At 42.9% G+C, this 26,934-nt stretch overlaps 1 protein-coding gene across 3 annotated transcripts in view; it reads left to right on the top strand.

Annotated features, from left to right (window-relative positions):
• Positions 1 to 598: 598 nt before the first annotated feature.
• Positions 599 to 26,934, top strand: part of CDHR5 (cadherin related family member 5) — a 95,114-nt gene continuing 68,778 nt past the window's right edge. For all 3 annotated transcript variants that reach the window (XM_033928631.1, XM_033928630.1, XM_033928629.1), the window contains exons 1-5: positions 599 to 816; positions 913 to 1,088; positions 7,858 to 7,914; positions 16,642 to 16,734; positions 26,390 to 26,479. In XM_033928631.1, the coding sequence (XP_033784522.1) occupies positions 708 to 816; positions 913 to 1,088; positions 7,858 to 7,914; positions 16,642 to 16,734; positions 26,390 to 26,479 (525 nt within the window). In that variant the 5' untranslated portion in view covers positions 599 to 707. The remainder of the gene's footprint in view (positions 817 to 912; positions 1,089 to 7,857; positions 7,915 to 16,641; positions 16,735 to 26,389; positions 26,480 to 26,934) is intronic.

Below are 26,934 nucleotides of genomic sequence, written 5' to 3'. Positions count from 1 at the left end.
TTAACTTCATACTATGCCCTCGAATTGCAGTTTCCTTTCAAATGAAAGAGACTCAACTCATGCACATTTATATTACATAGGTATTTAAACGTCTATCATATCTCCCCTCTCCTTTCCTCCAAAGTATACAGATTGACATTTTTAAGTCTGTCCCCATACGCCTTATCATGAGGACCACACACCATTTTAGTAGCCTTCTTCTGGACCGACTCCATCCTTTTTTAGGTTTTATTCTTGACTACTCTCTTCTGTAATAATTTGTATTTCCATAGGCACCCACATTTTAAAACACTTGGAGGTGCAACACCACACAGATTATCTCTCTCTGGATGCAGCAAAAAATAGGTGTGTTCAGCCTCCACAGAGTTGTCTCCTATGTAGTATTTTCAAGTTCTCTTCAAACCATATAGCTTCTAATTCTTGCCTGAATAATTTATGTCACCAGTTGAAAATTAACTTTCTGCTGTTGTATCTTTAAAATAAACAGTCTGGAAGATCCCGAGCCTACAATTTAGCTGTTTATCAAGTTAGGTTGTTGGTTATTGAGACCATTAAATGATTAATGTATGAATCAAGGAATCAAAGGTTGAAGCAGAGATCTGCAGTTTGTGCATGACAGGTTCAGGTTCCTCAAAGCGCTCTGCTGCAGAGCCAAGGAACAGAAAGGGCACAGATATCAGTGGGATCCACCTTCCAGCACAGACGGGATGTCGCGTACTTTGCATACTCACACCATGGTGGCTATTTCTGCTCATCCAGCCATGTTCCTCCTTCTTCTGCTCACCATCGCTCCAGCTCTGGCACAGCCTGGCACAGGTACTCAGTGTCACAGACACAACATGTATTCAATGACTGTCTGTCTCTCTCCCCCTCGTCTATAGAGTACTGTCTCCTCTTTATCTCTTTTGCAAGATTGCTGGGCAAATAACGCAGATGTAAAAATAGAGGAAAATAACCCACCAGGATATGTGGTTACCACTCTTCACACCAATCCAGGCTACAACCTTTCCATTTCTCTTGGGGACCATTCCAAAGAATTTGCGATCAATTGGCCAAATCTGATTTTGACAGAGTCATTGGATTATGAGGTAAGAAGAACCTCCCAATACATGTAACATAGTAACAGTAAATAACGGCAGATAAAGACCTGAACAGTTCATCTAGTCTACCCATTAGTTACTCTCATTAAAAGTACATGATTACCGTATTTTTTGCTCCATAAAAGACACACCCCAGATTTAGAGGAGGAAAACAAGAAAAAAAAAAACATTCTGAACCAAATTGTATACTAATATATACCTGGCACCTTTAAATTCCATTCCAGCCCACCCCCAATCAATCATCACTTTTACATACTCCCCCAGCACCTTTAAATTCCGTCCCAGCCCCCCTTATGAAGAGAATATACCACTACAACCCTCCCCCGGCAGTACCTTTAAATTGTGTGCCTGCTGATTATGTCGGGGCCAGTAGTACACAAACGTGCTACTGCATGGGCGCATGCCACTTCTGAATGGCTACCTCAATTCTCGTGAGAACTGAGGCAGCCATTCAGAACTGGCGCACGCCTACACAGCATCAGAAGATGACATACTTCCTCTCCTGATTTGTTTTCTTTCTTATAGAAAGGAATGCATATAATATCATTAGCATAGGAGAAGTGAGGTCTTTCTTGTTTAAGAAGTACCCCAGTGTTGACATTCTTCTGATCCTTCTCTATTCATTTTTTTAAGCTATATGTTCTGTTTGTTAGAAATCCTTCTAGCCAAGTGTATATTTTACCACTTATCCCTAGAAAGTTTAGAATCAGTAAAAAAACAAAACTGGCTGGCGGACAGGAAACAGAGGGTTGGAATAAAGGGCCATTACTCGGATTGGAAATGGGTCACGAGCGGAGTTCTGCAGGGGTCGGTGCTGGGACCGCTTCTGTTCAATATATTTATTAACGACCTGGAGGGGGGAACAAAATGTGAGGTTATTAAATTTGCGGATGACACTAAACTATACAGCAGGGTCAAAACCATGGAGAACTGCGAAGACCTCCAAAAAGATCTGACAACGCTGGAAGAGTGGGCCAAAAAGCTGGCAAATGAGCTTCAACATAGGGAAATGCAGAGTCATGCATGTTGGGAAGGAAGCACCCGATGTTCACTTACAGTGGGGGGATCACCGCTAGGGGTGAGCAACCTTGAAAGAGACCTGGGAGTGATGGTGGGACACAACATTGAAGGCGTCGGCGCAGTGCGCCACAGCCTCAAGGAAAGCGAACAGAATGTTGGGTATCATTAAGCTAAGGTATCAGCACACCCAGGACGAAGCAGTCATCCTGCCACTGTATCGTGCAATGGTGCGCCCACACCTGGAGTACTGTGTCCTAGTACTGGTCGCCATACTCAAGAAGGATATGGCGGTACTTGAGAGAGTCCAGAGAAGAGCAACTAAGCTAATAAAGGGTATGGGGGACCTCTCATATACTGACAGACTGAAAAAGCTGGGGCTTTTCTCGCTGGAAAAGCGACGACTTAGAAGAGACATGATAGAAACCTTCAAGATCATGAAGGGCATAGAAAAAGTGGACAGGGACAGATTTTTCAAACTATGGGGAATGACAAATACAAGGGGGCACTCGGAGAAATTGAGAGGGGAAAGGTTTAGAACAAATGCCAGGAAGTTCTTTTTCACCCAGAGGGTGGTGGATACATGGAACGCGCTACCGGAGGATGTGATAAGCAGAAGCACGCTACAGGGCTTCAAAGAAGGTCTGGACAGGTACCTGGAGGACAAAGGGATTGAGGGGTACAGATAAGAGTAGAGGTAAGGTTATAGGGATAGGATTAGAGGCAATTTGTAAAATTAGTCAGAGACCACTGTTCAGGCAGTGGGCCTGATGGGCCGCCGCGAGAGCGGACCGCTAGGCGAGATGGACCTCTGGTCTGACTCAGTGGAGGCAACTTCTTATGTTCTTATGGAGTTGATAGTCCGCCACATCAAAAGCGCTAAGTTTAATTGTAGTACAAGGACTTGTTATTCAGTGCTCATGTGTGTTCTAATCTCGAATGTCAGGGCACTGAGTAGTATTTCAGTGCTATAGTGTTTTCTGAAACCCGATTGTGCAGTATCTAATAGTTTATGGTGCTTAGTACATCTTCCAGATTCCCTGAAATTTCTTTCAGTTCCTCCACATCATCACTCTTGAAAACCATTTCCGTAAAGACCAAAGCAAATAATTCATTCAGTCTCTCTGCTATGGCCTTATCCTCCCTAAGCACCCCTTTTGTTCCTTGATCATCCAACGGTCCCACTGATTCCCTCACAGGTTTTGTGCTTCTGATGTACCTATAAAAATTGTTATGAGTTTTTGCCTCTTTTGCAAGTTTTTCTTCATATTCATTCTTAGCTTTATTTATCAATGCTTTGCATCTAACTTGCCAGTGCTTGTGTCTCTTCTTATTTTCTTCATTCGGATCCTGTTTCCATTCTTTAAAGGATTTGTTTTTGGCTCTAATAGCCTCTTTCACTTCACCTTTTAACCATGCCGGCTCTCGTTTCCTCTTCTTTCCACCTTTGCTGATACGTGGAATGCATCTGGTCTGGGCTTCTACGATGGTATTTTTAAATAACATCCACGTCTAGTTTACAGTCCTAACCTTTGCACCTGATTCTTTTAACTTCTTTTTAACCATTTTCCTCATTTTATCATAGTCGTCCTTTCGAAAATGAAATGCCTCTACAGTAGATTTATTTTGCGACATCACTACAGGTATCAGCTCAAATTTGATCAGGTTATGATCACTGTTTCCCAGTGGACCCAACACCGTTAACTCCTGTACTATGTCTTGCATCCCACTAAGGACCAAATCTAAAATAGTTCCCCCTCTTGTCAATTCCCGGATCAGTTGCTCCAAGAAGCAGTCATTTATGACGTCTAGGAATTTTATCTCCCTAGCACTCCCCAATGTAACATTTAACCATTCAATGTTGGGGTAATTTAATCAATTTTAAATTCACAGTAGTATCCATTCTCTTTACTATAGTGCTCAAGCATATAGAAACGTGAAGAAAAAAAGAGACCTCAATACTAATCCTATAGCAATGCTACAGCTTCAGCCTCAGCTGTTATCAAGCATGCAAAGTCATCATAGGACTCACAGAAAAAAACCTCCACAAAAATGTTTTACTTGGAACACTAATAGCAGCAGGGTAAGACCTATACAAGAAAATTCCTACTCTCACTAATTCCAAGACATAGCTAGAACCAAAATAGCATTGTACTTATCTCCCAATTATTTCTTGTAGTCTTAACAAAAGTGCAGTCATGAAACTTCCCTATGAGAGACCCTGTTTTGCCACTCGCATTATCAGGGGAATCACCAAGTGAGAGATGCATCAAACATCAGCGTGTGAGAAAAAAAATAGCATTGGCGCCTTTTTAATCTTTTCTTCGTGACATTAGAGTACAAACCCTGCTTACCAGAAAACTTCCACTCAATAAAGCGATTTAACCCACTAGCAGGCATCACTGAATTGAAGGCATAAATCCATCTTTGTTCTCTTTGTCTCAATCTACTACTTATGACCCCAAACTACAAAACATTCAGAAAAGAAGTAAAGTTGCTACTTTAAAGAAATTCCTGCAAACAACTTAATACCACTAGCTCCTTGCCACATCCCAATACCTTCCCGATTCCCCAAAGCAACCTCATCTACTCTTTATCTCCTCTAGAAATTACCAGATAACTTCTTGTAATACGTTTTCTGTAATTCTTTTGTAATCCGCCTTGAACCGCATGGCAACGGTGGAATAGAAATCTCTAATGTAATGTAATCATTCCTCCTTTCTCTGGAGCCATAAAGTAACCCTACCTTGGGCCATTTAGCAGCAGATATTCTACAGGTGACTTGTTTAATTATATGTCAAAGAAGCTGTTATTTGGAGTTGCTAGTCACACCCTATAAAACATTAATATCAGCTGCAGCTCTGTAACTCCGGAGTTCGGAGGTTGGCTGTGTGACTGAGGGCTCTCTATAAATTATTTTGAGTTAAGTTGTTCTTTAGTAGTGGTTAAAGGAAGTAGTCTTCTACTTCAATCGTCTCTGTGGGCAGTCTCTCCCCCTGATCACAGTTTTCCTTTTTTGGGGCTTGGGAGATTTGCTTTTTCCTAGTTTTATTAGCTCCCATTGTTCGGGTTTTCTTTAGGCTCTGTAACTGTGGCATCCAACATAGGTTTTTTCAGATGCTTTAAATAATTTATCATTGCAGCCTTTTCTGGGTGCCACCATCACCAAACAGGATATCTTGCAAATCCTGAATCAGATGAAGCTCCTCAGAGCAGACTTTACCAAAGCTATATCTGAACTCAAAGAGGAAGTAAACATTCTGGATGATAGACTTTACCCAGAATGGGACCAACATTAGCGAATAGATGTCAGTGCATTGTTAAAGACCAAACTGTGCCTATTAGAAATAGTACTGTAGAGCAACACAACTGACAAGGTGACGTAGAGAACAGGCAAAGGCAATGCAAGATTGGAAAAGAAAGATGAAAACCCGTTGAAGATCATCACTTTGTGCCTGAGAGAGTGCCCCATTGTGGCATGCTTCCACTATCTTGAGAACAAGCAAAGGCTGATGTCTTCCCTTAGAAACCTGGAGGATATATCCTTTCAGGGGGAATAAATTAAAATGTATGCAGACTTTTTCCAATTTACACTACATCAAAGGAAAACCTTTGGGCCACTGACTCAGCAATGCTAAATAATGCTCTCTACTCATTTTCGGAGATGGCTTTGGCTGTTACTTAGCAGTAACTGCGCATCCGTGTTTAGGTATGCCAGGCTAGGAATACAGTATATCACACAACACCTTCCAGAGTGCCAGGGAAAGCACAGGCTTATTTCCCCTTAAACAGAAATAGCAGCAGTTTTCTGGCTAGCCAGAAGGGGAACCGTAGAGAGCCTTGGCCCATTCCAGGGCGGGGTTTCTCCAGGTATATGAATGAGCTCCTCACAGAAGAAGGGGAGCAGACAATTACTATTTCTATTAGTTATTTATGTATTATTGCTTTAATGTGTATATCTTATTCATCTCTGACTTTAATAAAACAGTTTAAAAAATTAGGGGCTTAAATGATACTCTACTGCACTTCTTTGAGGGGATAAGCGAACAATTGGACAAAGGTGACCCCATAGACATCATATATCTGGATTTCCAAAAAGCCTTCGACAAAGTACCCCATGAGCGCCTACTAAGGAAACTGTGGAACCATAGAGTGGAAGGGGAAGTGCACAGATGGATCAGAAATTGGTTGGCAGACAGGAAACAAAGGGTAGGAGTTAAGGGACACTACTCTGACTGGAAAGGGGTCATGAGTGGCATCCCACAGGGGTCAGTGCTGGGACCGCTGCTGTTCAATATATTCATTAATGACCTGGAGTCAGGGATGAAGTGCGAAGTTATAAAATTTGCGGACAACACAAAACTCTCCAGTAGGGTTAGAACTGTGGAGGAATACAAAGAACTACAAAGGGACCTGAACAAATTGAGTGAGTGGGCAAAAAAATGGCAGATGAGCTTCAATGTAGAGAAATGTAAAGTCTTGCACATAGGGAATGGAAATCCGATGTATAACTACACGATGGGGGGGGGGGGGGGGGGGGGGGGGTGAGTGGGGTGATGGTACTGGGGGAAGGCAAACTAGAAAAGGACTTGGGGATTTTGGTGGATATAACAATGAAGCCGGCGGCACAATGCGCAGCGGCCTCAAAGGCGGCGAACAGAATGTTGGGCATTATCAAAAAAGGTATCACTACCAGAACGAAGGAGGTTATCCTGCCACTGTATCGAGCGATGGTGTGCCCGCATCTGGAATACTGCGTTCAATACTGGTCGCTGTACCTTAAGAAGGATATGGCGATACTCGAGAGGGTCCAGAGAAGAGCAACAAGAATGATAAAAGGCATGGAAAATCTTTCATATGCTGAAAGGCTGGAAAAGCTGGGGCTCTTTTCCCTGGAAAAGCGGAGACTTAGAGGGGACATGATAGAAACTTATAAGATCATGAAAGGCATAGAGAAGGTAGAGAGGGACAGATTCTTCAGATGGGGGCAACAAAAACAAGAGGGCATTCAGAAAAATTGGAAGGAGACCGATTCAGAACAAATGCTAGGAAGTTCTTCTTCACCCAGAGGGTGGTGGACACCTGGAATCGTAGGCAGAGTACGATTTTGGGTTTCAAAAAGGGATTAGATGATTTCCTGAAGGAAAAGGAGATTGAAGGGTATAGTTAGAGGGTTACTATACAGGATATTAAACGATTGCAGGGGTGTCAAAGTCCCTCCTCGAGGGCCGGAATCCAGTCGGGTTTTCTGGATTTCCCCAATGAATATGCATTGAAAGCAGTGCATGCAAAATAGATCTCATGCAGATTCATTGGGGAAATCCTGAAAACCCGACTGGATTCTGGCCCTCGAGGACCGACTTTGACACCTGTGGATTAGGGAATAACATGTTTTAAGTAAAAGATCACTTACAGGTCATGGACCTGGGGGGCCCCCACGGGAGTGGACTGCTGGGCATGATGGACACATGGTCTGACCAGGCAGAGGCGATGCTTATGTTCTTATGTATAGAAAGACACAGGTTAGTAATATGATGAGTTTCTTTTATTCAATTACATTTTGTTTGATGTTTGTGCTCATAGTTTACCAGAGCACAACTGGCATCAGTTATTCATGTGCTTCTTTTTAAAACAATCGTACATTTTGAATATCCCTACTTAGAAAACAAGTAAAATCAGGCTTTCTGTGCTTGAAGTTGTTATGACAGCAGTTTCATTACAATCTTATTTGTTTTTTAAGGCGCTGGTTGATAAGGTCTTATTGGTAGACTTGCAGTGCACCAGAGGCAGCATCACGGTAAGCTCACATTCTCCCTCTCTAAAGACCTTTGAAAGGCACAGAAAGCGTACACACTGATGGTTTGTTTGTATTCCAAACCCCTTGCTTACCATTGATATCCTGGTTCTTCTTCATCAACTGTCTTGGACACCCAGTGCCTGATACTGAGATTGTGGGAGGCAGCTTGGCTACCTCCCATGGTCTGCTGTGAGCCCGCATATTCAGCGCCGGGGCTGTATTCAGCCACCAGCATTGAAGATCCAGTCAAAGTTCACTGGTGCAAACATAGCTGGCCATACCAATATTCAGTGGCTGTCCAGCTAAGGCCTAGCAGCCAAAGATAGACCTGCTTTTTAAGGTCTATGAAACCGCTAGCCTTAGCCAGCAGCTAAATATTGGCCACTCCCTCTGACACCCCTTCCCGCCGCAAAGCAGCACTCCCCTCCCAACACCCCCCTTACAGCAGAATAGATGCACACTCTCTCCCGCTGCCAAGCAACCCCCCCTGACACTCCCCAGGGCCTCTGATATCCCCACACCTTACCTTGTTTATGAAGGCCAGCCAGAGGGATGCCTATACCCCCTGGCCAGCAGACCTGCCTCTTCAAAATGGCGGGCCTTCCCCTCCTCATTGCATCCTGGGATGCACCGGAGAGGGGCCTAAGGCTCTGACTGTGATTGGTATTGTTCCCATTCTCCCTCCATGCCCAGCATTTTCTCTATGTTCCTTCCTCTCCCCTCTCTATTCCTTGCTTTCCCCTGCAATCCAATGTCTCTCCCTTAGTGAAATGAGGATTTTTGGTGCCCCAACAGCTGCAACTTGTATTTGATCATGCCATCATTGCTAAATTATTCACATAACTCTTGCAGCAAGACTGAATTATTTTGATGTGCTGTTGCTGGAATTCTCACAATGAAAAGTCAAAGGATTCAGCTCATCCAAACTTTGTAGTAGAGGGGGCCTGAGTATGGTCACATAATCCCCAGATCACCTCTGGAACCCTTTTTAAAATCGGCATCACGATGGCCACCCTCCAGTCTTCCGGCATTTATGCTTGATTTTAGAAAATTACAAATGACTATTAATATCTCTGCATGTTCATTTTTCAATTCTATCAGCACTCTGGGATGTATACCACCTCCAGTCCAGGCGATTTGCTACTGTTCAGTTTGTCAATTTGACCCATTACATCACCCAGTGTTACAGAGATTTGTATGAGTTTTTAATCTCTCTGCTATGACCATTTCTAAGCCTTTGGATTGTTTGGATCCTGCTGATTTCAGAAGGAAATTTGCCCAAACCCCTGACGCAGCTGATGAGCAAAACAGGGATCATCCTTGTCGAGTGTACAGGACAGCTGAGTTCCCATATAACTGTTGGAACTTCGTCTTCAGGAGAGCTTGGATGCACCACCTACTAGGGCTGCCTGATTCACGATTTGAATTGGTGAATCAGTTCGAACAAAAAAAAAAAAATTGGCCTCCCGATTTGGTAACTGAACCTTCCCCCCTCGCCCCCTAAAGCAGTAGCAGCAGTGCTGCCTCTTGTTGGCCGGCCACTGCTGTACCTGCTTTAGAGGGCGAGGGGGGAGGGTCAGTCGGGAAGTGCTTGTGTCCGGCTTCCCTCCTGGCCTTCCGCTCACCATTTACCTAATATCAGCAGCCTGCAGAGAAGATCGCCGGTGCTAGCAATCTTTGCAAGCTGCCATAGGTCTTCGGAGCTGTTTCCTCTACCGCGGTCCCGCCCCTCCTCTGACATCAGAGGCAGGATCGCAGCAGAGGAAACAGCTCCAAAGACCTATGGCAGCTTGCAAAGATTGCTAGCATGGCGATCTTCTCTGCAGGCTGCTGATATTAGGTAAATGGTGTGCGGGAGGCCAGGGGAAACACGCAGGCCTTCCGGAGGGAGGGTGTGCGGTCCTTCATGGGGGGGTGCAATCCTTCAGGGGGTGGAACAGGCCTTCAGGGGGGACAGGCCTTCGAGGGGGGGGGTGCAGGCCTTCAAGGGTGGTGGCACAGGCCTTCAGGGGGTATAGGCAGGCCTTCAGGGGTGGGGTGCAGGCCTTCAGGGGTGGGGTGCAGACCTTCAGGGGGTGGGGGCCCTGGTGTAGAAGTACACGGAGGGAGGGAAGGGGGGTTCAAAGAGACATGCATATGCTGGACTTTGGAGGGGGAAAGAAATAATGGGTCTAAATACAGAGGAGAGGGAAAGAGATGGTAGACAATGGGATTTAGGGAGGGAAGGAACAGAAAGGGAGAGAAGTTGGACACAAGGGATGGTGTGGAGGGGAGATAGAGATACTGGATAGGAGGGTTGTTGGGAAAAGAAAGGGAGAGATGCTGGATGAAAAGGTGGTTGAGAAAAGATGGATCTGGGATGGAGACGAAAAAAAAGGAAAGATGCCAGACTCCGGGGGAGGAAAGGGAAATGGAAGGGGAGGAGAGAGATAGAAGATGGATGGTTAGCACGGAGAAAGAAGTAAGAAGGAGAGCCTGGTCAGAAGACAACCAGACCAACATGGACCAACAAGATTTAAATATTGACCAGACAACAAAAAGGTAGAAAAAAATAATTTTATTTTCTGTTTGTGATTATAATATGTCAAATTTGAAAAGTGTATCCTGCCAGAGCTTTTGTTAGACCGCAAACGTGAGCTAGGATTTAAGAGAGAGAGGAAAAGTCTTTTTTGTTTATTTTGTTTACACTACAGCGCCAGTGTGGTTAGGAGAAGGCAAAGGGGGTGAGAAAGCTATGTTGTTTGAAAAAAACACCCAATTGGGCAGAAAAAATCAAATCAAAAAAATCAATTCAATAGGCTGAATCGATATCGAATTCTTTTTCCTGAATCGGGCAGCACTACCTCCTACCCTTGCTATGCTACTGCTGCTTTTTCAGTCCTGAGGAAATCCCTCTCCTCTTAGGTAGCTACAAATGAAGAATTTTTCTCCATCTTAGCTCCTTTTAATTGGAGCCTTTCAGCTAAACTCTGCCCCTATTTTTCCTTTTCAATCTGAAATCCACTCTTGTAATAAATATAATCAAAGCCAACGCCCTTCTCCTCTTTTTCCTTCAATCCAGAAGCCTAACAGATCCCCTGGGATCACCTTAACTGCTCTGTCAGGGTGAAGTGTTTTGTCTTGCCACCAAAAATGCTTCTATTACCCATATGCAACATGTGCCTCTCTGTAGTTAATGCCAAATGCCAATAAACAAAGAATTTTATATGTACAAATTATTAATTAATGATCTATTTTCCCACAATGCATTCAATAATTTGCATATGGCTGTATTAGAATGGAATGGAATATTTTCCCAGCCTGTCAGTGAATTAGCCCACTTTTCAGTTTGCCTTCAGGAAAATAAATCCTACCTCATTCAAAACCTCTCTCCAGAGGGGTTTTACTCTCCCCCTTCTACATTTCTTGATGCCTCAACAAGGCACTATGGAACTTATTTTCAAAGTATATGGTAGTCTCAGAATGGCCAAATGGATGTTCATGTGCTTGAAACTTCTAAATCCCAATTATGCAAGGGCACTGAAGATGTCCAAATAGCAAAGGGACATGTTTTAGGCAGGACTATGAAAGGACCAAAATCAGAACATCAAATCTCTTTTACCAAATAAAAGGAAAGAATAAAACGGTTAGGGCTCTTCAGCTTGGAAAAGAGACGGCTGAGGGGAGACATGACTGAAGTCTACAAAATCCTGAGTGGAGTTGAACGGGTACAAGTGGATCGATTTTTCACTCCGTCAAAAATTACAAAGACTAGGAGACATTCGATGAAGTTACAGGGAAATACTTTTAAAACAATAGGAGGTTATTTTTTCCACTCAGAGAAATAGTTAAGCTCTGGAACGCGTTGCCAGAGGATGTGGTAAGAACGGATAGCATAGCTGGTTTTAAGAAAGGTTTGGACCAGTTCCTGTAGGAAAAGTCCATAGTCTGTTATTGAGAAAGACATGGGGACACCAGGTACTAGTGACCTGACTGAGCATTATTTCCCCCGCATTGCTGGCTTTCTCCTGACTATCTCAAGAACATAAGCAATGCCTCTGCTGGGTCAGACCTGAGGTCCATCATGCCCAGCAGTCAGCTCACGCGGCGGCCCAACAGGTCCAGGACCTGTGCAGTAATCCTCAATTTATACCCCTCTATCCCCTTTTCCAGCAGGAAATTGTCCAATCCTTTCTTAAACCCCTGTACTGTACTCTGCCCTATTACGCCCTCTGGAAGCGCATTCCAGGTGTCCACCACTCGTTGGGTAAAGAAGAACTTCCTAGCATTCGTTTTAAATCTGTCCCCTTTCAACTTTTCCAAGTGTCCTCTTGTTCTTTTATTTTTCGAAAGTTTGAAGACTCTGTCCTTCTCTACTCTCTCTATGCCCTTCATGATCTTATAAGTCTCTATCATATCCCCTCTAAGTCTCCTCTTCTCCAGGAAAAAAGAGACCCAGTTTCTCCAATCTCTCAGCGTATGAGAGGTTTTCCATCCCTTTTATCAAGCGTGTCGCTCTCCTCTGAACCCTCTCGAGTAACGCCATATCCTTCCTAAGGTACGGAGACCAATATTGGACGCAGAATTCCAGATGCGGGCGCACCATCGCCCGATACAATGGCAGGATAACTTCTTTTGTCCTTATTGTAATACCCTTCTTGATTATGCCTAGCATTCTATTTGCTTTCTTAGCGGCTGTTGTGCACTGTGCCGTCGGCTTCATTGTCATGTCCACCATTACCCCCAAGTCCCTTTCTTGGTTGCTCTCATTCAATAATATCCCTCCCATCGTATAGTTGTACCTCGGGTTTCTGTTTCCAACATGCAATACTTTACATTTCTCAACGTTGAACTTCATCTGCCATCTCGCCGCCCATTCCCCCAATTTGTTCAAGTCCCTTTGCAATTCTTCGCATTCCTCTTTAGTCCCAGCTCCACTAAATAGTTTTGTATCGTCCGCAAGTTTTATTATCTCACACTTCGTGCCTGTTTCTAGATCATTTATGAATATATTAAATAGCAGCGGCCCGAGCACTGAGCCCTGCGGAACATATTGAATGCTAGATTGGTAGATAACTACACCAAAATATACGAGTGTTTAGCTATTAGCAAAGTTTGTTGAATTTCTGTTATTTTACACAATAAAGTGCAGATATTAAAGGTTCATTTAGGCCCCCTTCTATCAAACTGCGTAAGGAATTTTATCGCAAACTGCTGCAGTAAAAGCTCCAACGCTCATAGAATTCCTATGAGTGCTGGAACTTTTACCAATGTTCTACAATTAAAAAAAACAAACCCTTGATAAAAGGGGGCCTTAATAAAATACTGCTAGAATTTTTGTATAAAATGTCTTTTTATCAATGTATCATTGTTGAGTGTGAAAACATAAAAGTTATAGCTGTAATACCAAGAAATTTGCTCCATTAAGCAAAGACAAAAGCAAATTTTAAGAAAAATAGAGCTTTAGGCAATCAGTAGCTTTGAGTGACTCCAGGATGGGCTTTAAAATTTATTAAAAATTATTTTCTGATCAAGCACGATTACATTACATTAGTGACTTCTATTCCGCTCTTACCGTGCAGTTCTAGGCGGATTACAAAGAAGCTAACTGGACATTTCCAGAAGATTTGAAAGTTAGGTAGTGGTATACATAGTTGATACTTTGGAGAGAAAAAAATTACAAGAGGGTGAGGCTGTTTGGGGGGGGGGGGTTTACAAGGGAGGAGAAAGGACAAGGGGAACAGTTAGGATGTCTGGATAAATTTTTTGAATAGCAGAGTTTTGATTCCTTTTCAAAATGATTTGAAGTCGCTCGTTGTTGTCAGTAAGTTGGAGATGGAGTGGTCAAGTTTTGCTGCCTGCGTCGCTAGTAGGTTGTCAAACATCTTCTTGTACCGGGTACCTTTGAATGGGGGGTAAGTAAATGGGGTCTGAATTCTTCTTTGCCTAGTAGGAAAAGAAAAAAGCATTCATCTCTTACAAACAATCAGGGAAACAAGACTCTAGGGCAGACTACCTGACCAAGTCAAAAGCAGTCAAAACAGCAGTCAGGGAGGCTAAATTTCACATGGAGGAGTCTCTGGCAAAGAACATCCAGAAGAGAGATAAATCCTTCTTCAGGTATATCAGTGATAGAAGTAAAAAACTCTGGCGGGATTGTACGTCTTAGGAAACCAAACGGAGACTATGTGGAAAAGGATTCCGAAAAAGCCCAGCTATTAAATGAATACTTCAGCTCAGTCTTCACCCGTGAAGCGCCGGGGCTTGGCCCTCAACTACAGACAAGGGCAGACTCAGTTGACCCATTTAGTAACTTCGAATTCACGCCCAGCAGTGTCTACGATGAGCTGTCAAAACTCAAGGTTAACAAGGCAATGGGGCCTGACAACCTACACCCCAGGGTGCTTAGGGAGTTGAGTGATGTCTTGGCAGAGCCACTGTCGGCACTCTTCAACCTCTCCCTTAGTACGGGAAGCGTCCCGTTGGACTGGAGGACGGCTAACGTCATTCCACTCCACAAGAAAGGCTCAAAGATGGAGACAGCAAACTACAGACCGGTGAGTCTACCATCTATAGTGAGCAAACTTATGGAAACTCTGATCAAACGACAATTGGATAAGATCCTGGATGAGGAAAATCTACGGGACCCCCGTCAACATGGATTTACTAAGGGGAGATCATGTCAATTCAACCTGATCAGCTTCTTTGACTGGGTGACGGGGAAGCTGGATGTTGGGGAGTCCCTGGACATCGTGTACCTGGACTTTAGCAAAGCATTCGATAGCGTACCACACCGCAGGTTGCTGAACAAGATGAGTTCTATAGGATTAGGTGACAAATTGACGAAATGGGTTAGGAACTGGCTTGGTGGTAGGCTTCAAAGGGTAGTGGTGAACGGCACCCCCTCAGAAATGACGGAGGTGATCAGTGGAGTGCCACAGGGTTCGGTCTTGGGACCGACCCTATTCAACATCTTTATAAGAGACTTGGCAGAAGGGCTTCGAGGTAAAATAGCCTTATTCGCCGATGACGCCAAACTAAGTAATGTAGTGGGAAAATGCACAACGGACGAAGATTCAATGCACGACAACATGATGCACGACCTACTCCTACTGGAGCGCTGGTCCTACAACTCAGCTTCAATGCCAAAAAATGCAAAGTCATGCACCTAGGCAACCATAATCCATACAAGACTTATACTCTTAATAGTGAGATCCTAACAAGAACGGTAGCAGAACGGGACTTGGGGGTGATCGTCAGTGAGGACATGAAGGCTGCCAGTCAGGTAGAGCAGGCCTCATCCAAGGCAAGACAGATCCTAGGTTGCATACGCAGGGGTTTCGTCAGCCGTAAGCCGGAAGTCATTATGCCATTGTATAGATCCATGGTGAGGCCCCACCTGGAATACTGTGTGCAATTCTGGAGACCACATTATCGCAAAGATGTGCTGAGATTGGAGTCGGTTCAGAGAATGGCCACCCGGATGGTCTCGGGACTCAAAGATCTCCCGTACGAAGAAAGGTTAGACAAACTGCAGCTATACTCGCTTGAGGAGCGCAGAGAGAGGGGGGACATGATCGAGACGTTCAAGTATCTCACGGGCCGCATCGTAGCGGAAGAAGATATCTTCTTTTTCAAGGGACCCACGGCAACAAGAGGGCATCCGTGGAAAATCAGAGGCGGGAAACTACGAGGTGACACCAGGAAATTCTTTTTCACTGAAAGGGTGGTTGATCGCTGGAATAATCTTCCACTGCAGGTGATTGAGGCCAGCAGCGTGCCTGATTTTAAGGCCAAATGGGATCGACACGTGGGCTCTATTCACTAGGCAAAGGTAGGGGAGGGTCATTAGGGTGGGCAGACTAGATGGGCCGTGGCCCTTATCTGCCGTCTATTTCTATGTTTCTATGTAGTAGTGAGATTCTGATTTAGGCGGTTGGTTAGGTAAGTGGGGGCAGTGCCATTTAAAGCTTTAAATAATAGATAGTACTATTCCTCTAAATTTCTCTCTAATTTTAGTTTTGGTCACCCCCTGTTTATTGTGGTCTAAGAAGGGGTTTATCACTATGATGATTGTTGTAAAAGTATTATTGTGTTAAAATTTTCTTCCCTGTATTCAATGTAACAAGAATTAATTCTTGTAAAATAAGACTGTATAATTATAAATAAAAAATAAAAATAAATAAATAATAGATAGTATAGTTTGAATTGAATCCATGCTTGTTTTGGGGGAAAAAAATTCATTTTGCACAGTTTTTCCAACAAACCCTACTGTAGTGCCATGTTAATTGAGTTGAAAGACCAGCAGGTAATTCAGAATATATAGAGTTTGCCAAAAGATAATATCTTGGGGGGAAGGGGGGTCCAACCTACTGTGCTGGCATTCCTTTTCAAATTAATTCATTTATTTGGAGTTTGGGATGTTATTTGTTATGAAAATTGAATATATAAGCACATTTCAGTTTTTGTTCAAGTTTGCTTTACCAGTTGGAATTTGTTGAAGAGCATTTTTCCTATTTACGAGAAGGACGATTTTACACCATGATGCATAGTCTAAATCAGTTATAGCAGATACAATTAGTGCAAAATATGCATTGTGACCAGTTTAATAATAGGGACAAATCTGTCCAATTTTATCACCCCTGCCTTGACGTCTTTGCATCAGGTACCTGCTAAGGATATGTTATTGTACAAACCATGAGATTATTCTCAGTTTTTTTTTTCTTGGATTTCTTCTCTTACCACTAGGTAAAAACTATTATTATTATAGTGGAAATTATGGACGTGAATGATGAAGTCCCACGGTTTAGCCAGACAGAAATTATTCGCAATGTCTCTGAGGTGAGTTTCTTTCTAGTGTTTGATGTTCTTTTCTGGGTAATAGGAGATGGAAGAGGCAAGAACTTTTCTACATAGACCTATTACAGCTGGATTTTACCTCAAGAAGTCATGGAATAAACATAGAAGGAAAGGAAGGCATCAGCTGGGGGTCTAGGTTACTTCGCCAGGATTAGCACCTCCTCCTCGGCTCTGAAAGTGTGACAGTACAGTGTCCCATATGGGTCAAATCAGTAATTAAGATACAGGAGGCAGAGGAAGACAGCACAAGCTGAGTTGATGTCGCTGTCTCCTCTTCCTGCTAGCCTGATTGGCACATGAGGAGAACAGACATTCAGAGGAAGTAAAGGAGGTCTGCAGGACAGAGGGACTGAGGATGATGGGTGTGAAAAGAGACTAGAAAATCAGGGTGGAAGTGAAACAGTAGCTGGCGGAGAGTGGGTATATATGTGCATATTACTACCTGGAATGAGGAAAGAAAGGAGAGAGTGGACTGCTATAGAGGGTGAAATTAGTGCTTACTTGCTAATTTTCTTTCTTAGTCCCTCCTGACAGGCACAGGATCCTCCCAGGTTTGGAAGTTTGGTGCGAGTGTTGTGCTGTAATCACAGTGTTTTGCGGTTGAGGCTATGGAGTCTTTTGATAATGGCAGATTAAAGTATGAAAAAAAAAATTAAGGTTCTCTTTTGCTAAGTTGCGATAGAAGTTTCTACCGTGGCCCGGAGCCCAAAATGCTCCACACTGGAATTTTATGAGCATCGAAGCAGCGTTGGAGCATTGGAAGATCTTTACCACAGCTTAGTTAAAGTGTGGGGGGTAAGATTTTAAAGAATTTTACACTGTTAGTTCCATAGTGCAAGTGGAATATAGGGGGATTGTAGCATTTGGTCCTCTAGGTTAGCTGCTGCTACCCCGTTAACGGTTGGCATACCCCAGGGTTCTGTCTTAGGACCTCTTCTCTCTCTACACCTCTTCCCTTGGTGCCCTGATCTCCTCCCAGGGCTTCCAGTAACACTTATATGCCGATGACTGCCAGATCTACCTCTCTACATCCAAAATTTTACCTAAAGTCCAAGAAAAAGTCTTCCTGTTTGGCTGACATTGCTGCCTAGATGTCTTGTCATCATCTGAAACTAAACATGTCCAAGACTGAGCTGCTCCTCTTTCCTCCTAAACCCTCTGTTCTTCCTCCTGCATTCTCCATCTCGGCAAAAACTGTCATCGTTCCAGTCTCCTCTGCTCGCAACCTTGGAGTTGTCTTCGATTCTGACCTCTCACTTTTTTTCCACATCCAACAAACTGCTAAGGCATGCCATTTCTATCTCTACGTCACCACCAAAATTCACCTCTTCCTCTCTGTGTACACTACCCAGACCCTTGTCCACACTCATAACCTCACGCTTAGATTAGTGCAATCTACTCATATGTCTAACTGGTCTTCTGCAGTGCCGCCTCTCCCCCCTACAATCTGTTCAAAACTCTGCATGTTAGCCCTTTCTATGCTAAATTGCACTGGTTGCCATTTGGGGCTAGAGTGTTCTTCAAGTTTGGGTGTATATGTTATAAGGCACTTTTTGGACTATTGCCCTCCTATTTGGTTCCTTACCTGAAATTGTCTTGTTCAGCAAAAGATACCGGAAATTCAGGTATTTTCATCTTCCCTGCCCCAAGGTCCTGCCGTTATAAAACTTTTCTAGAAAGGACATTGGAGTATCAGGCCGGGAAGTTGAATTCCTGGTTACACCTGCTGATCGCTCAAACTTATTCTTATTTTACATTTAGGAAATCCTTAAAAACGAATTTATTCGATAAACCAGAATGATGATTTTAATTGCGCTGTGTTTAATCATTATTTTTTCTTTACATTCTAATTTTAAAATCTTTTAAAATTGTATTTCAACTGGAGTTGATCCAGTTTTTAGTAGAATTTGCTACAGGTTGCTTTTTTATATTATGCATCTTTTCATTAGATTTTAGGATATTTTAAATTGAATATTAGCCATTGCTGTATTAATTGCTTATAATGTATTACCATTGTGGAATTGTATATTTTTCGCTGAACTGCTCAGTTTTATTCTTGTTGTGAACCGCCCAGAACCGTTGGTGGGGCGGTATATAAGAAACTAAATAATTATTATTATCATCTTCTACCAACTTCGCTACACTCATGTCACCCTTCTCCTTAAATCACTTCACCGGCTCCCTATCCATCTTCATATACAATTCAAGCTCCTATTGCTGACCTACAAGCGTGTTCATTTTGCTGCCCCTCAATATCTCTCCTCTCTCTCCCTATACCCCTCCCAGAGAACTCTGTTCCTCAGATCAGCTGCTCTTAGCTGTGCCCTTCTCCTCCACTGCCAAGTCCAGACTTTGTTCCTTTCATCTAGCTGCCACCTATACCTGGAATAAATTACCCGAGTTTGTCCACTAAGCCCCTTTCCTTTGTTTAAAAGCAGACTGAAAACCCACCTTTTTGATATAGCCTTCAATCCTTAACCCTACTCCTCTGCCCTCCAACCCAGCCAGCAGATTAACCATTCCCCTTAACTGTATCCATGACATCCTGTTTGTCTGTCTTACATGTTTAGATTGTAAGCTCTTTCGAGCAGGGACTGTCTTCTTTGTGACTGTACAGCGCTGCGTATGTCGGTAGCGCTATAGAAATAATTCATAGTAGTAGCTGGGGAACTATTAGCAATGAGAAGATGAATTACTCATAGAGTGTGTGCAGTTTTCAGGCTGCTTAGCTATATCATGACTATCTCTAGGGGGATTGCACAACCCACATAGAGGTTACTTAGAAGTGGTTCTTAGTCTCCACCTGCTAGTAGAGGTGCATAACCCAATCATCTGTGCCAGTCTAGAGGGACTAAAGGAAAGAAAATTAGCAGGTAAGAATTTTTGTCATCTAGACAGCTAACTTAAAGTGCCACAAAAGGGCATGCTTAGCATTAATTCTATACCAGTGTTAGGGCATACTTAACCAGTTCTAGAATACTAGCTTAAATTCGATTTGGTTTGTTGAACTTTAGGTACGGCTTCTTATGCCGGTAAGTTGACATGTCTGTGTGCATCGTGCACTGAGCACAACCGATAGTATTCTCTTATACCTAAACAATTGACCCGCTCTCCCTCTCCCTCCCCCTTCCCTATTCCACCTGAACTTACAGCACTGTTATAAATATAATCTGTTATCTTCATCTTATCGTAACTTTACATTGCTATTTATCCCCAACAGGTCCTGTCGGACAATACCTATTAAAATGTACATATTACATTTTCACTTAGCAAATTGTATTTCTATACTATTGCCTCCTGAGGTCTCTGATCTCTGTATTTCCTCTGAATATCTACTTATTGTATTTCACTGAATGTCCAGCACTCTTGATTGTAAACCGCCTAGAAGTCGCAAGATTGTGGTGGTATAGAAGAATAAAGTTATTATTATTATTATTAAGGAACGCATGAGTAGCCTAATGGTTAGTGCAGTAGACTGAGATCCTGGAGAACAGAGTTCAAGCAGCTCTTTCTGACCCTGAGCAAGTCACTTAACTCTCCATTGCCCAGGTGCCAAAAAAAAAGAAACCTTAGATTGTGAGCCCACTCGAGACAAAGAAAGTATCTGGATATACAGTGTCCAGCGCTGCATAATCAGTACTGCTTTAGAAATGATCAGTTGTAAGCACAGTGAGACAGAGCGCCAGGAAGAAGAACACAAGTGGTATTGGACACCTAAAGAAACCTGATGGCAACTCTACAGACTCCGACGCAGACAAAGCAGAAATACTCAATAACTACTTCTGCTCAGTCTTCACCTGCAAAGCGCCAGGATCCGGTCCTCAGCTAAAGACAAGGGGGGGTTTGGAAGACCCATTCCGGGACATGGAATTTACTGCAAGCGAAGCCTACCATGAGCTATCAAAAATAAAAGTAAACAAAGCTATGGGCCTGGACAATCTACACCCTAGAGTACTTCGAGAATTGAGTGATGTCCTGGCAGAGCCATTGGTCGTGCTCTTCAATCTTTCCCTAAGCAAGGGAAAAGTACCCCTGGACTGGAAAACTGCCAACGTTATCCCGCTCCACAAAAAGGGAGGTAGGTCAGAGGCTGAAAATTATAGACCGGTGAGTCTCACATCAATAGTGAGTAAACTCATGGAAAAGTTGATTAAGAACAGATTAGACACGTTTCTGGATGATGAAAGATTAAGCGATCCCCACCAGCATGGTTTTACAAAGGGAAGGTCTTGTCAATCCAATCTGATAAGCTTCTTTGACTGGATAACAAAAAAACTGGATGGGGGGTGAGTCCCTGGACATAGTGTATTTGGACTTCAGTAAGGCTTTTGATAGTGTTCCACACCGTAGGTTATTAAACAAGATGAACTCGTTAGGACTAGGAGAAACACTGACAGCATGGGTACAAGACTGGCTTAGCGGCAGGCTTCAAAGAGTAATGGTAAATGGTATCCCCTCAAATACGTCGAAAGTGACCAGTGGAATACCACAGGGCTCGGTCTTGGGCCCGATGCTATTTAATATCTTTGTAGGGGATCTGACTCAGGGACTTCGAGGCAAAATTACATTATTTGCCGATGACACTAAACTATGCAACATTGTGGGCAGGGCAACAGAACCTTACAGCGCAACCAGGCCCAACACTATGGAGCAGGACCTGCTTGTATTTGAAAAATGGTCCAGTACTTGGCAACTAAACTTTAATGCCAAGAAATGTAAAGTAATGCACCTTGGGAGCAGAAATCCATGCAGAACATACACCTTGAACGGTGAAAACTTAACAAGAACTACTGCAGAACGGGACTTGGGAGTTCTCATCCAGGAAGATATGAAAGCTGCTAATCAGGCGGAGAAAGCTTCAGCAAAGGCCAGACAAATGCTGGGTTGCATCAGAAGGAGATTTATCAACCGAAAGCCAGAAGTCATACTACTGTTATACAGATCCATGGTGAGACCTCACCTGGAGTACTGTGCCCAATTTTGGAGGCCACATTATCAAAAGGATGCGAAGAGAATGGAGTCGATACAGAGAATGGCCACTAGGATGGTCTCAGGATTTAAACACATCCCATATGAAGAACGTCTGATCTGACTGCACTTATATTCTCTCGAGGAGCGCAGAGAAAGGGGGGACATGATAGAAACATTCAAATACATCACGGATCACATCAAAGTGGAGGAGGAAATCTTTTTTCTAAAGGGTCCCACGGTGACAAGAGGGCATCCACTAAAACTTAAGGGAGGAAGATTTCATGGTGACACCAGGAAATACTTCTTCACCAAACGGGTAATTGATCAATGGAATGATCTTCCATGCCAGGTGGTCGAGGCCAGTAGCATGCTCGACTTCAAGAGTCAATAGGACAAACAGGTGGGAGTACTACAGAGTTTTGCTCAAACGATAGATACTCCAGGGAGGAAGGGTTCTTGAGTAGGCAGACTAGTTGGGAGGGACAGTTCTTGAGTGGGAGGGAGGGTTCTTGAGTGGGCAGACTTGTTAGGCCGTCAGCCCTTTTCTGCCGTCATACTCTATGGATGGCTGACTTGCAGTTATATGCTAAGTCACATAGGCACCAAGTTTAATAGCATTTAGCACTTACATGCAGAACTGTCAATTTATGGCACCAGTTACACGAATAATTACAGCCAGATGCACTTACTAGAATCCAGGTTCATGAAGTTAATACTACCAGTTGGTCCAATCTGCTGGAGCCTCTTCTGAAAACAGGAAATTGCATCAGAAGGGGCTCTGGGTCAGAGGGAAAGGCCTGGTGCAGGACACAGGCGGCCCTTCTGTAGGGCTAACATTGACCTGCAGGGCCAAAGGCTGCATTTAAAGGTAGGCCGATTAGTGTTGGGTCCATATGGGGGAGGGAAGGGAGAGGTGAGCAGTAACATTGGCTCCCAGGGATGGGGAGGGGAAGGAAAGTCAGCCACATTGTGTCCAGCAGAGAGGGTGAAAGGGAAAGCAGGGAGGGGGGGGGGGAGGAGGATCCAGGGGCTGGTGAGATGGAGATGGGGAAAGAGGGAAAGAGTTGGACCTGGAGGCTGGAAGGAAAAGGGAGATATAGTTATTTTATTTGATATACCACCATTTAACAAAAAGTCAAATCAAAGCGGTGTACAATTAATCAAAACTGTGGGCAATATTTAAAATAAAAACATAACAAGGGGGAAAGTAAACGAACAAATTAACCAAATTAGACACAAAAGGACAGGAAAGGTATACACTTCTCCCTCCAAATCCGCAGTTTCAGAATCTGCGGATTTGGTTATTCGTGATTTTTTTTTCCAAAGAATTTTCTTTTATAGGCTATTTTTTAGCCATCTGAGCCTACAACGGGAACTCACAGCAGCCATTTTGGTGATGGCTCTGCATAGGGCAGGAGCATAGTAAAATTGCTCCTGCCCCGCTTCACCGCTAGACTACCAGGTAAGGTTCCGGGGATGCAGGTGGGGTGGGTCAGAGCCGGCTGAAAAGTTATTTGCGGTTTTTCACACTTCATGGTCCGGCTCTGCACCTAGCCCCCATGGATATGGAGGGAGAAGTGTATAATATGTTAAGGGAAAAAAAACAAGCAGGATAGGAACAAGAGGGGAGGATACAGAAAGAATAAGTAAAATAAAAGTAAAGATAAGCGTAAGATAGTGACTACCTGATCACAAGTAATATGAAAAAGTTACAAGGAAATTAACTACCTAGTTAGATAGGTAGAGAGAGCTGCCCCAGGTACATTAGGTCGATTGAGAGCCTGCCAGAACAGATAAGGAAAAGTTGTATCTTCTGTTGGAGAAATTTTATTTATGTTTTATTGTGATCTGCTTTGGTTTAAAGCAGGATATATGGTAAATGGTGACATAAATAAATAAATAAAATGAGAGGCTTTCTAAGTCCAGTCCAACAATGTTGGCATCGGAGGCATCAATTCCCATGGCTGGCGGTCATTTGATGATATGGGAGACAAGATGGCGACGGGAGTGGACGTGCGAGTCTAAGCTCCCGCTCCAGCATTAACATTTTACCTGCTGTAACATTTTCCTCAGTTCACTTTGATGCCTAAGAGAAGGGGACGGCAGAGGGATATCCCTCTTCCCCTAGCCGCGACTTCGACTCCGCGTCAAACTGCGATTACAGCATACGCAGTTCCGATGGCATTGGGCGGATCCGCAGCCGAGCTCCAGGAGCAGCTCAGCTTGGACGGCGACGCGTCGCTGAGCCCTCTGGGACCTGACCCCCCTCCTCCCCCGAGCAGCGCAACGGAGATGTTATTTCCTGTAGAGGGATATCGGCAACAGCCGACTCAGGAGACAACCCTGTTGCAGGCAAACTCGGAGAGAAGAACCGGAGAAGGAGGAGGAGCACTGCAGGCAAGCGGTGGTGAGAGTGGGGGAGGTGAAACCCGGGAAGGAGAGCGGGAACCCGGGTTACCTCATCTCAAGCCGCTTGTGAAACCGGCGGTGGTTACACTGGATTCACTGTGGGGAGCAATTGAAAATCTTCAAACATATGTATTGGATTTATTTCCTTGATGGCTGAAGTTTCTACTAAAGTTAACAAACTGGAAACAGTTTCTAGTGAGCAAGTGAAACAAGTAGGAGATATTGAAAAATCTATAATTGAGATTAAAACTTTAAATAACCAGCATGCAAAGGATAAAGTTTTTCTTCTTTGTAAAATTGAAAACTTGGAAAATCAAAATAGGAGTTTAAATTTGAGGATTTTAAATTCTCCTATGTCTAAATTTAAAACTCCTAGGGAATTATTTAAGGATTTCCTGGTTTCCATATTAAAAATTGTGGAAATGAACATACCACCTTTGCAAAAGATTTATTATCTAAAAAGGACAATAAAAGAGCCTGATACAACTACCGAACAAGATTTAACAACTTTCCTGGAATCATCAAATCTTGAATTGTCCGGACGAGCTACATTGATAGTATCCCTGGTATTTCATCAGGATAAAGAAATGATTTTGAAATTGTATTACGGTTTAAAACAAGTTTTTTTTTTGGGAGAAAGAATATATATATATCCAGATGTTTCAAAATGGACTCAGACCAGAAGGAAAGAATTTCTTACATATCGGGAAAAAGTTCTATCACTAGGAGCTTCTTTTCAGTTAAGATTTCCTTGTAAATGTTTTGTTGTATTTCAAAACAATAGATATATTTTTTATGATTCACAGCAGCTACGTTTCTTTCTAGAGGGAAAAGGAGTTTCATTTGCACCATAGTGATTTTCGGTATAACTCAAGTCTATCATTATTATTAAACCATCAGTTTTTACTCAATTTCCTTTAAATTCTTAATATGTGATCTTTCCTGGAAGAATTTCTTTCTCTTTGTCTCCTTCTTCCTTTAATTGAGGACTATGTTAAAAAGTATGGGTTACCTCTTTTTTGTTAATATATTGATCCAATAATGAAAATTGATTTATTTTTGTATTATTTTTTTTGAATTATTATGACTATCAAAAGAAATATTGGATGTATTAATACCGTATATTGCCTGTTAAGCACAATTGTTGTTTATTTGAAAATTTAAATAAAGAATTACAAAAAAAAAATTCCCATGGCTGGCAGAGCTACATCTGATGCTGGGGCATTCTGGTATTGAGGAGGTCTTCCTCTGCCTTGACATTGGGTGTCAATAGAGACCTGTCAGAAGAACCAGCATTGGACATGACACCAAGGGCATGGCAGGATATGATATTGATATGCATCTAGCAAAAGAGCACCATCAGTCCTGTTCAAAACATGATGTCAGGAACATTGGGCCATTGGCACCACCAGTACCTGAGGAATGACAGTGCCAAGAGGACCACTTCCCCCTCTGTTCAGTCTGTACTGATGTGCCTCAATACCAGGATCGGCCTTCCAGTCTTTGCAGGCTGTCCCTGTACCCAAACCGACCTTGCCTCCAAGGAGCAGCTTTGGGACCTTATGCAGGAGGACTTGACACAGATCTTGGATCAATGTAATCCTGACGCATCAATGCTGACTATGCTGCTCCCCCCTCGCATGCAGGTGTCCCATATGTAGAAAAAAGAGAGAGGGTGAGATTTGATATACAGTATTGCCTTTCTGTGGTTGCAATCAAAGCAATTTGCACATTATATGAGGTACTTTATTTTGCATCTTGGGCAGTGAAGGGTTAAATGAGCTGCCCAGAGTCACAAGCAGCTGCCGTGGGAATTGAACTCGGTTCTCATTCCACTCTTCTTCTATACGTGTAACTGCTGCCAATTAAATAGCAAAGCCACAATCTTAATTTGGTTTTATTTAGCTGAGATTAAGGAAAATTACCTCCTTAATGTCTCATTTAAAATTCTGGTCCAAAGTAGCACTTTTAAAAAATCTATACAAATTGCAAGTGGTATAAAACCCAACCTGGGCATTTTTTCCTGTACATGTAAAATGGGCAATACTCATCTAGAGTTTAGTCCTATCCAGGCCCTACCCAAACCACACCCCTACAAAATGCTGATTTCTACACATGGACATATTTCTAAAATAGTGGCCTTTTTGTTTTTATGAATAACTGTATAATGTCTTAAGCAAATAAACATGATAGAACTTAATGTTGCTGATGTGACAATTTTACTGATGAGAATGACAAGATGCTGATTTGCTTTCAGGACACAAAAGTGAACAGTTCCATAGGTCTCCCTATATATGCTGAGGATCCTGATAAAAATGTCATCTTTTATGTAGTTAACGGGAGTGTGGTAAGTACAATTTTCTGTGTGCTAGAAGCAGTTAAAGAGCTCAATTTTCAGACGCATAATTGGGACTCAAAACATGAAAAATCTGGCATTATGCAACTGAAGGGTCGTTTTTATAAACCTTTTTCAAGGTGAAGCTCTGATTTGTATACATTAAAAACTCATCTCTTCAAAAAACACTTCCCATCATCATAACCTCACAAAAGTTTAAGATAATGCTCTCATGACTACCCAAACACCACCACCAGCAACACCCAAATCCGAACAGTATTATCTCTACTCGTCTAAACAACAGAATCCGGACAATATTATCTCTATTCGTCTAAACAACCTATCACTATCTACTATCTACTACCAATTTATCCTGGAAAAGTCCAGAACAACAATTGTAACTTAACGCATTCTTGTTTATATGTACTGCAATGCTACTGGAAATGTCCAGTCTTCTAACATGTAAT

This window comes from Geotrypetes seraphini, chromosome 19 (assembly GCF_902459505.1).
Source record: "Geotrypetes seraphini chromosome 19, aGeoSer1.1, whole genome shotgun sequence".
Classification (NCBI taxonomy): Eukaryota; Metazoa; Chordata; class Amphibia; order Gymnophiona; family Dermophiidae; genus Geotrypetes; species Geotrypetes seraphini.
Note: the sequence above shows the minus strand (reverse complement) of the source record. Positions and strands in the feature narration are given on the sequence as shown.